This window comes from Excalfactoria chinensis, chromosome 9 (assembly GCF_039878825.1).
Source record: "Excalfactoria chinensis isolate bCotChi1 chromosome 9, bCotChi1.hap2, whole genome shotgun sequence".
NCBI lineage: Eukaryota > Metazoa > Chordata > Aves > Galliformes > Phasianidae > Excalfactoria > Excalfactoria chinensis.
Window position 1 is genome coordinate 14,455,021 of NC_092833.1, and position 12,290 is coordinate 14,467,310.

The following is a 12,290-nucleotide window of genomic DNA, read 5'->3' on the forward strand; positions in this document are numbered from 1 at the left end:
TACAGCAGGAAAATTCTGTTAGAAACAATCCAGGTATTTAGGACCTTAACTTGCAATAAACGCTTCCAAGTAAAAAAGTAGGATTTAAAAATCAGTGGGAGGATATGGCTCAAAAATGCCCTTTTCAAAATTACATTGGTGCAAATATTATCACTGAGCACTCACTTACATACAGTCTGAACATTTGAAATAAAAGCCTCAAGATCTAGAAGTGTGAGATTGCATTGAAATCGATGCCTTTTAGTCCTCGTGAAGTTCATCTGATTCATCTCTATAACAAGAACATATGATCATCTCTAGAATGGACAGGTATTTATAGTAGCAATGCCTTTCGTGGTGGAGAACACTGAAGTCTGCTGTTTTTAAAGTTGTTACAGAAGGACATTAGCAAGAAAACAAAATAAATGTTTTAGTGAAGAATTACATGGCTGAGAAATCATACATGAGAGATACTCTTCCCAACAGATTTCACTGATTTGGCATGAGTACACTTCAGGCTACACCAGAGGAAGTCTTGTTGGGCTACACAGGAAGCAGTTATTAAATTCACCTGGCAGAATTAAAGGAGGTGATAATCTCCATTATTGGTCTCTTATTGGCACCCAACTCTATATCATTTAAGACCACAGGTGACTCCACAATGAGTCACCATTGTAAAGAAAATGTTATTAAACTGTTAGAAGAGTTGCTGCTATTAGAAAACACAGTTCAATCCTGAAACGCTACCACAAAATATACATGCAAGTCAGATGCAGCTACTCCAACCATTCCAATATTGCTGTAATTAAAATTTCTGAACAAAAGGATAGACGAGCCTTGGAGCATCATAATAAATGTTACTCTTCAGAAGTCAAACCCGCTTTTTGCAGTGAACACATTTGATACCTGAACTAGCAAAAGAATACCTGAACTAGCAAAAGAATAATCACACACTCTTGCTTATCAGATGCCAGGTAAAATGAGGAGATAATACCTAAGTTCATGCAGTCATATTGACTGTTGCTGAACATATTCTCACATCAGTTGTGACTGTACAACTGCCCAGCCCCATGTCAGGACAGACCAGGTATGCTTTTGCCCATGTTCCAATAACTTGCAAAGAAATGTAGAAACAACACAAGTGCACATACCTGACCCTAGGCCGCTGCTAACAGAGGCTCATTTGCCAACATCTTTGGGAAAACAGAAACACAGATCTGTAAACAACTCTTAGTTTTCACTACGTGAACATACACTGTCAATGTATTGTGCTATTTTCGTAAACTTTCATACTTTCATCAAATTGTGCACTTTGAAACGTTCCTGAAGGCATTTCTTTACATTCACATAGATACTTGAAATGCTTTTATAATGTTTCCATGGGAAATTGGGTAACAATACATTTAACATTTCCAACAAATAAATTATACTTTAATTCTAAGAATCTATATAAAATTACAGTTTTTAAGCTCTTCCCAGAATCATTTGGAATTGTAAAATTCTAAACCCAATAGGGTTTAACAACCTGAAGTGTTTATATTATTAAGACTTGCATTTCTTAAGGGAATGTTATCCCCTTACAGGCTTAGGACACTGAACCTCCTCATCCTTTCATTCAGAGATTACTTCACGCTAACAATGTAATGGTATGATTACAGCCTCTGCTTCACCTGCTTGGCTGCAGAGGTGAATTCCTGGTTCTGTAGCAGAGTTGTTTTTTGTTTTTGTTGCTGTTTTCTTTTTCTGACAACAATCCAGGTCCTGTATATGCTGGATAGCACTGATCCAGCCTGGAATGGCAAGAATGGCCAAATGGTAGAAGCTCAAAAATGTTCAGAAAACTTCGAGCTCTTATTTACATTTACTGTTCCCTGGAAATTTAGGCAGACCTTGATGAGCAACATAAGCTTACAAGGCCTGTAGGCCTTGGACTAGGCAGTTCTTTTATCAAACATAAAGATTCAAAATATTTCTCTGCCTACATTTAACTACTGATGCAAGCTTTTCAAATTTCTTGAAATCATCACATAAATTCTCTCTCTGAGAATTAGTAGAGAAAACAATCTATTTCATTCAGAGGTGGGATAATCAAAGTTTATCTGTATTCTCAGAATTGAGGTATTTATTGTCCCATAGGAGTAAAGATGTTAGATTGCACTGATAAACAAGTTTTGAGCATTTCCAGATTAACTTCCACACTGGATACCCCAGGAAATGCCACATCCTTCAATTACTTACCCTGAAAAGAGTAAAGAAGTTGTTGAGTTTGCTTAAGAAGTTAAGGAACACAACAGCATACTTAAGTCATTCCTCTGACAAAGTAGGCATGGAAAGCTCACCTGGGCATAACTCTGGGGTGTCTCAGAATCAGGTCTTCAGTGTATCACAGGACATGCTTGGTACTTTGCATGATTGAGCTCTTTAGTCATAAAAAATATACTTTACATATAAAAATACAGCAGATGTCCTTCCAAAAATCCTTAAGTGTTATTCCCTCCCCTTGTTTCATACATTCAGAAACAGACAGTTGATATATACTGTAAACAGTGCAAACGACTGTTTTCTGTTTATAAAAACACACGCTGCATTACATTTAAGCGCCAACTGAAAGAAAAGTTGAGGAAGGTTTTACCCTCAGAGAAATTCTGGTCCAAGTCGAACTTCTGTTTAGTGAGTTGTAAACAAATGTCTTGGAATGCAGAGAATCCTCTCATTTCTTTCCATCTAAGGTAGTCTCAAAAACATCAAGTCCTGCTTTGAAGTAAGCCTGAGCTGAACTGATGCTGTTCAGCACCTCTGACAAGGCTGCTTGAATGGTCTCATTTGACTGATGTAGTTTGCAGTGCTCCAGTGCCTCTAGCAGTACTGAAAACTGGCTTGTCCTTTCATCTAGTCGGTAAAGAATATTTCTAAAAGAGAACAATGGAGAATGATACACTTTTTGCTCAAAACAATCTTCAGAAATCATCAAGAATCCCTGCAAGTATCAGTCACATGTTACAGACGGCACATGCTACACACAATAAAGCTGACCCATGGCAGACTGAAAGACAATTGCATATTTTTTAGGCTTTGTAAACTGCATCTGTCCATTGATCTATGTGTAAATATGATGAAACATTCACAAAGTCTGTGAAAGAAATCTCAAATTCCTCTTTGGCCTTTGAAAATTTCATCAATCTTTTGAGCTTATGCCCATCACAACCCTCATGAAGAATTTCATGTCTCAGCTGCACTCCACTTATTCTTTCCTAAAAATAAGTTTAGTCATTACTTTGGACTGTAGGCATGGAAGTCTTTTTTTCTTATCTGCTCCTGTTATTTATTTCATACTTCAGAGGTTAAATTGTAGCTGTATTGAAATAAATGGTAAAACTCTCATTGTCTTCAGCAGCACCCTTAGTTCATCCTTTGTGGCATCAGAACAAGAACAATCCATCTTTAATGTCACATACATGAAGAAAGAAGTGGAATACACAGCTAAATCCTACAAGACAAAAACCATTTTTTTTAATTTATTTTTTCCCCTATAATAATATCTGCAAGACTTCTGTAATGGTTTATTTGAAAATACACACAAAGGTATTGCCCAAATCCTTGGAAGATTACCTGTATGATGTGCTGAAGGCTCATTACACAAAGCTAGTCAATGATTTCAATGAGACCCTTTGAAACAGGCTATGAATATTATCTAAAAGCAGGTGTGATCATTATCCTAATTAGAAGAGCATGTAAATATCATAAATCTCCACCCAGGGGCTCCTATGATTGTAAACAGAAGTGAGTGAAATTTGAAACAGGAAAGCTACAAGTGCTCTGGTGCCTCATCACCTCATCCTTAACCACAAGGCAGGGGTTCAGGGCAGCAGAGAAGTTGTTTTTCTAAATGAAACCAGAAATAAATCAAGACAATTTAGATAATCCATTAGTAACCTAATTGCAAGACAGGACAGGTCCAATGGCAACTCCAAATTATTACGAAAACTCCTAACCACCTACCAGACAGGTGACCACAGAAATGTATCTTATTTACTATAAGTCACTTCATTGCCAGTCTATAAGGAAGAATGGTGATGACACCACAGAACAGCTACAATCTTCTGCCATGTATTTCAGACCAAAAAGGTGCTTTGAATGAAGAGCAGTGTTTTTCAAAGGCTGAAGTTATATTATGGATTGTCCTTAAAGCTTCTATGTGATATAGTAAATGAAAACTGTGTACGTTGAGAACTACAAATACTCTTGGTTGGTTGGTTTTTTAAGGATAGGCTGTACTGTGGGAAATACTGTGGTTTTCAAAGTGGGGATTGATTTTGCTCCCTCTGAAATCAATTCAGGGACTCCTGCTGAGATCAGTGCCAGAAGAATCAGGCTTTTGAAGAACTCTCCTCTCTCATATCCACAGTTCACAGACATACAGAAGCCTGTTCACAACCCCTCAATACCCTTGAACAGAAGGGGTAATGGTAGAGACAATCACATTACTTTCTACTCTCAGGAGGTTTGAGACAGTCCTAGCTGGTGGCTGCTAGCTGGGAGAGTTTGAGGTAGGACTCTGCTCCAAATGCTCACAACACTGGCATCTTGATCTATATCTCTCTATTCCTCTGCAGGCTGTAATGTCAATTAATAACAGTAGCATAGGCCAACAACCCACCAGAACAACAACACTTACTTAGACTTCTAGGAATCAGACTCTAAAAATGATGATTTGACGGCTGGAACTTTAGAGGACTGCAAAGAAAATATTTGAAATGAATAGAAACTGATCTTTTATTTTCATATCTTCGAATGTGCAGTAAACAAGGCACATAGGCAAAAAAAAAAAAAAAAGATGATTTACCTTGAAATTAAAGGATGCTAGAACAGTTTAATTCTACTGCTGAGATTCCAATGGCAGGTGGCCCACTGAAAAAGATAAACAACCCCAACCGATCTCACCTGACTACAGTATAAACCAGCAGCCAAAGAGAAAAACTGAGTAATCTGATGAATGAATGAGACAAGCAGTCTGTTATCATAGTTTAAAAATAATATCTTAACAGTTGCAATAGAAATACGACCAAGGCATAGCAGATTGTGTAGCACAATACGATCTATTTTTTAATGTATGTAAATACTTTAAAATAATAAGTAACATTATACAATACCTGTTTTTTCTCAGATTTTCTACCAGAGACTATCACCAGGATCTTATATTTTCCCAATACTTATCTTTTCTTGACAGCTAAATCGCCCTTATTGTTGTATAAAATGATTTCTGCCTTTATCCATGTATGTGAGAATCAATTTCTATAATTTTATTTCTTATCTCTGTGAAGACTTCATCAAATGTGATAAAAAAAAAGGTAGTCTGATTTATTACTTCCATGCCTTTAAAAGTCAGAAAAGTGTTTTCATTACAAAAGTTACATAAAAAACTAAAACTCAGCCACTACTTCGGCAGAAGGTACTGCTGTGTGCCCACAACATGCATAATGATCCCAAGGCAGTTTCACTTATACTGTGAATTTCAATTACTTAAACATTCTTTAATACAAACTGGTTTTGTAGCCTGCATCTCTAAAACAACGATTCTGCCTTTAGCCTAATTGCTTAAGTATCTTCCTTCATCTTTAACCCTTTTGATCCCATACATGTAATTCTCAGTCCGCCTGGCCCACACAAAATGAGAAAACAGAAAAGTGCAGTATTTTGCTGATGACACTAATGAAATTACAACACACATCACTCATTTTAATGGGCTTGTTTCAGTGACACATCGCAGTGACCTGAAAAGTGTAACACTGAAGTAGGAGACCTTATTAATAACTTCAGGTCATTTAAAGAGGTAAAATGTCTCCATACAAATGAATCAGCCACAGTAAACTAAAGCAAAGAAACTTATCGAATGGATTCTCAATGAACATCTACAACTCAATGAACATCTACAACTTTTATAGGACTTTTTTTTTTTTTTTTTTTTTTTTTTTTTTTGGTAGGTATATATTACAGAAAGATATATTGAAATCATATACTCTCAAAGTTGTGTTTCTGCCAGAAGGATATGCATTTTCATAGTATCAGCAGCCAATAAACCTTAGGTAATCTGGGCATCAGACTCAACACTAATCAAAGGAAGCACATTTCAAAGGCATTACCATGTAACAACAGCAAACCAGAAACACTCTGCCCCTACCAGATAGAAATTTATCTTGCATTAAGAGACTGGAGGTCAGATTACTATAAGTAGTGTTGAAAAAAAAAAACACACCTGATTTTGGCAGCTCTTTGCAGCATCTCAAGGCTTTGGATTAATTGTTTGCGAAATACACAAAGGAAAAAAAAAAAAAGAAGACAAACTCTAATGATAGCTGGTTGCAAGACACATTGCCTTTTCCTACAGTTATCTTTGATTACAACACTTTTTTAAGGTAATGAATGTATTGTCATAAAACATCAATCTCTTACTGAATTATTGCTAAAGCCCAATGCAGTCTATCTTAAATTGCATCCTGATGCACCTTGCAAGCTTCAGATCTTTGTCAGGACCTTCAGTGAACTAATAAGCCTTACTGCAAGAGCTGAACATCAACTTTACCTTTCACTCCGTTTTTCCACTGTTGAAAATCTGCTCAGTTTCCTAAAGTTATTTATTACTTCTGTTGGAGTAAATAAGATCTGTCAGTAGAAGAATCACTTCTACAAATTCAGCAATACAGAACAACTTCACAGAATGGAAATGGAAAGAGAAAGAAGCATTAGGATACAACTGTACTTCAGAACTTGCAAGCCATTATTTATCAAAGCTAAAGAACGTTCCTTTAATTAATCAGGCATAATTTTCTCTAGGGTTTTACAGAAATTGAGTTAATCTAGAAGTATCTGAAAAAGCCACAGAAGCACTATCAATTTTTTCTGCCATAGAGTATTCATCCTTTATATGCAACTCCACATACACGTAAAAAAAGCCTTCAGTATTTTTTCTGTAATTTCTTAGAATAAGGACCGACCTATTTATACCTCACAGTGATGCATGCATTAAACTATATTAACTGTACTTTAAAGAGTTATTTACTGGCAAGAACTGGTAGGAGATATACTTCATTAAACCTCCAATAATGCAGATGTTGGTAACAAATGTAAGCACGTCGTTCTTTGGTTTAAGCTACCCTTGCTTTTCAAATGAAGGAAACATATGCTGAATACTTTGGAAGAAACTATTTTTCTTTTAAGGATGTCTTAGTCTGTAATACTCAAATTCAAAGCAGATGTGCTACTATTTGTAAGAACTTGAGGGAAGTGAATTAATAAAATTATTTCCAAATAGCTTGCAGCTGATGGTCTGAAGGCTTCATAGATATTTATATAGAAGCTGTGTAAAACATCCGATTCCCATTGAGGAATAGCATTTATAAACAAAGCTGCAGGAAGCAATGCCCAATGTTTGAGGCAATAAACTGATCTGACCTTGATTTCCATTCTCATTCTGACTAGCTTTATCAGCTTAAGCATAAAGCCTGTGAGGCCACTGTCAAAATCAGAACCGTCTTTGTGGTTGTTATTTGTTATTAGATAAATAATAAATGATATCATAAAGTGTCCTTTAAAGAAATGAGCAAAGTTATATTTCTATTACATTCTACAACCTAAATAAACAATATTTACAGTTTCAAAATCACAATTAAGATAATTTTCCCATTAATGATCTCACCACTAAATTTCTATGTGCTGTGACCTCGTTAATAACTTTTGGGAGGGACTAATACATATTAGCTACTTCCCCAGTGAATTCTGCTTATTTCTATACTATACTTAAGAAACATTTCACACTAATATTTTACACATACCCTTGTGGTTCTTATCTTTCATGACAAAAATGTAGGACCATGTACCTCTTGGATCTAAGAAATGCTACTGATGTTACTATTCCTAAGAATAAAATAATGTTGAAATATTAAGTTACTGTTGAATGTAATAAAAACTAAATCTAATATTTGTTATACAACTTTATGAGTTCATAGCCTGTTTTGCTCAGTAACCAAATATTCTCGGTCTATTCAGTAACAATGGAAACTAAATGGAAGCTGTATCATAATCAGACAACTTGCTTGGAATTGACATGATACCTCGGTACAGATCTCCCTGTAAAGCCTTCTGTGACAGCATTTCTACAGGCAGTAGAAAAAAACGTGTGAATTGTGCTGAAAATCATCAAAACCATAACCAGCGACTGTTCCACATAATAAAATACAAGAAAAAGAATTCCATGTGTGTGATTCGTGTCAGCCAAAAATGTCTCAAGAATTGAAAGGAAGTACACAAGAATATTTTTGAGGCCACAAATGAGGGGTACAAAATGAACAATCTGCGGAGTCTGTACAATGAGACAGAATTACTGCCTGATGTAGGAAGACTTGGCTGGTGATTTCTTTATTTTTCTTCTTCAACTTCGCTCTGCATGTTTACTCATGGCACAGTTTAAGGTCAGAAGGATATCTGCATCTTTAATGCTTGTCCTCTATAATTCCAACAATCATTTTTATTTACACATGCAGATTTAATACGGACTTAAATTTTCCTACTCAGATGTATCTCCAGAAAATTGAGGGTATGTGAATATTGACACCTGAGGATCTACTGCAGTTTATCAGTAAAACATAAATAAATCCATCAGACTCTGTGCATATGTCAGGCATGTATATAATACAACTTAATCTGAAAGGAAAACATTTGTTTTAGTGAACAACAAACACTAGAGTGGCATGAGACTACCCACAATGCAGACTACCTTTCTGTGTGGTGCTAAAGGCATCCAAGCTACTCTGTTACTGTGGTATTGCCAGTATCCGTGCTTTTGGTGTTCATAGAGAGATGCAAAAACATGGCACAAGACTTTTCCAATGCAAGAGTCGATTAGCTGACGCTCAGAACACAAAGATGTTCATGAAAGAGACAAAGAGAAAATATCTCTCAGCTAGTAATGACCATCTCAGACAAGTTAAGCTGCTTTCACTGACACGAAATTGCCTCAGGTCTTTGCCTCTATCTGCATTTATTTCTGGCTGAAGAACCCTTCCTCAACAAGTTTTAAAAAAATCATTTTTAATTCTGCCAACATTTGTTGATTAGACTAAAATATCTCGATGGAAGCTGCCGTTGTTTACATTCCTCTCAAATGGAAACAGAATTCCACAGGAAGGGTGCGATCATGTCAAATTTTCATTAAGTTCAGCTGAAAAAGATTATTCACACTTACACTGTACCAAACAACCTGCTGATGTCCTCATTACTTAAATTTAGACAGAACATCCTAATATAATTATCCACTATTTGAATTATGCTAGTAACCGTAAGAATATTATTGCTCATTATAGATGAATAATGCACCAAATATTGCTGTACGACAATGATGAGAATGAGGAATCTACACAAACACAGTATACGTATGGTACATATATAGAGCAAGAAGTGACCACAGCTATGGCAGAGAGAACAAAACACAAAGCAAGATAAGAGAAAGACACATTAGCTCCCTGGAGCTGATGGGCACAAGAAGGTTTCAACCCACCTCTTGCAGCAAAGCAAAAATCCACTTTTTTTGTTCAACTTCTAGAGCAGCCAAACAACACAGATCCAGAGAGTTGTGAATTAGGACAAACACAGGCCTAAAAATGATGTCTAAACTTCAGCAAATTTGTCAAGTACTTTGATTGAGGTTGAGAATATGAGTCCAAATGGGTATACAGGAAGCAATCATTTTTTCATGAAGAATACGTACTTTACTGTGCACACAAATTCTTCCTTCAGAATGCTATAAATTACAGTATTTATGGAATCTTAATGATCTAAGCACAGTTGGAGCCTGAAGGTCAAGGCTGCAAACTGCATCCTAAATTTCTGTTTACAGATGAAGCATAGTATTTATTGCTGCACTGCTTGTGCTGCTATAGTTAAAGGGCTGCCAGCATCTCCATTATAAGCCCTTATTTCAGGGCTTTATAACTTGCCCATCCATCTTCCCGCTGGCATGAAACATGGCATATGAGGTCCTGGCTATGAGACTGATTTTTTCTTTTGTTTTCTTTACCAAATTACAAAAAGAAACGTATGAAGCTATACAAGCAAAAAAGTACTTTCCCCTCCCCTCCTCCCTCCACCCCCCAAATTATTCCCAGTGAACCTGCGATAATATACAACAATAGCTTCAGAACGCAAAACACTTTTGTGTAAGTGCATCAATTAGCAGATGGACTTTCACTCAAAACAGGGAAAAGCAACCCAAATACAGACATGCTATTGGGTATTTACTTTTTCAAAAGAAAGTATACCAATGATTTTGGAGGTCAGGAAAGGAATTCAGAAGTCCACCACTGCCCCTGATTCTGTTTGCATTAAATGCAAGCCTACGCTATGATTGCATACCTTTCTGACAGTACAAATAATGCTTTTTTAAAATTATTTTTTAAAGTATCAAAATGGTGATACATAAGGTGTGTGTTACTTTATATACTACACATAAGGTTAGGTAAAATAGTTCAGAGTAAAGCCATGGGCAATGCTTTCCCACAAACTCTAAAGTAACCTTATCATCTGCTATTAAATCCTGTATCACTTTTAATGAAATTGGGAGAAGAAAATTGTGAGACTTTCACCTCCACCACATCTACTTTGCCAGTGTAAGTACTGCAGTCTGTGCTAAGGGCTGCTGCGAGCAGGAAGGTGAAAAACATAATTTACGTTATACCTGTATATCTAGCATGTACATCTTGGTGAATAACAAGGATTCAAACTGCAAGCATTGAAAGAATTTAAACGCTGTAAGACCTCAAAAACTCCTCTCATTGGAATCTTAAGTTTTGGTACATATATATGTATTTGGTATACATACATATATATATATGTGTGTGTGTGTGTGCGTATGTATATATATGTGTGTATATCTATGTGTATATATATATATTTAAATCACGATAAATTCATACATAGGGACACATTCAATGATCTGTTCTTGTGACGCAACATAAATGTTATATTCAGAATTTTTATGGTTTCTTCACTGCATCAAACCAGCTCAAACAAGAAAGACATCAGCGCTAATCCTGAAATACTATTCTTTAGTAATATTTCACTGTATTTCTTTATATTATGAATGCAGTCATGGCAGGAATTAAGTAAATTAGTCCCCCTCTGAACATCATTATTATATTTTCTTTATTATAGCTCTTAGGATCTTATTCACTGACATTATACAGTTCGCAGCAACTACCTTGTCTTTCCATTTTGGTATTGTTAAAGGCTGACCACATTTGTTTTATGCCATTCTTAATGTTTGGCAGAATCTCTTCCTCCTGATGCTGCATCTTTTTGCTTTTCTCCTGAAGTCTACTTCTAACGTCCATCTAATTTGTGTCCACTTGAAACAGTCACTTGTACCAATTTAAACAAGGCATTTGACAATTTTTCCCATCAGCTGCAACAAAATAGTGTTTTATTACCTCTGTTAGTTCTGTCTGTCTGTAAGCACATTATATTCTCTCATAACAGGTCCCTCAATTCCTTCTGTGTTCAGGTCGCTCAGGTCTGTCTCCTGTATATGTATGCTTGCTCATTTCTGAGCTCTTTTTTTGGGTATGCCAATCATTTCCCTCTAGGTTCAAACCTGGGTATGGCTTTAGGGACAGTTCTGCCAGGTGATACCCCCAATAGGAAGAATGTATACAAAGACTGCTGCAGAGTCCTTTAAATCTACCCCATGTACCTTTGTGCTATAGCCCAGGCTATGCAAAACATATACATTGGAATGTGTGGGTTAGTGATACAGATTTGCAGACCTTCTTAAAAAGTAAAAAGCAAACATTAGAATGATAATGATATCTTAAGATCAACCTGGCTAGTGCAGCTGAATACCTGTTAGAGAAAAACATCAAACAGGAGATGGGATGTTATGAGTGGTGACTAAGGCTCTATCACTCACTCCAGAGTGTTGATGAAATGATGATCCCATGATGAAAATCAGACCAGAACTATGTAAGTAAATATGATAAATAATGCTACACAGGATCTTGTATAATTCTGAATCTTCAGTGAACTAAACAAGTTCTAAATAAAGTGTAAGTGGAGACTGTAAACCACCACAGGACTTAAAAATATTTTCCATTTTTAAAAGCTTACTGTACCATTTAATTCAAGTATCTGTCACGCTGCCTGAGTTGCCATCACAAGTACATCTTGTTAGCAGTGATGTCATGACTGAAATGCTACTCTGCTGCATTCTAATGACCTCTTGTAATGGAATGAATGTATGTTTTCTGCAGAAAATATGAGATAAA

At 36.1% G+C, this 12,290-nt stretch overlaps 1 protein-coding gene across 4 annotated transcripts in view; it reads right to left on the reverse strand.

Annotated features, from left to right (window-relative positions):
* Positions 1–1,182: 1,182 nt before the first annotated feature.
* Positions 1,183–12,290, reverse strand: part of NAALADL2 (N-acetylated alpha-linked acidic dipeptidase like 2) — a 355,925-nt gene continuing 344,817 nt past the window's right edge. For all 4 annotated transcript variants that reach the window (XM_072344515.1, XM_072344516.1, XM_072344517.1 and 1 more), the window contains one exon: positions 1,183–2,888. In XM_072344515.1, the coding sequence (XP_072200616.1) occupies positions 2,690–2,888 (199 nt within the window). In that variant the 3' untranslated portion in view covers positions 1,183–2,689. The remainder of the gene's footprint in view (positions 2,889–12,290) is intronic.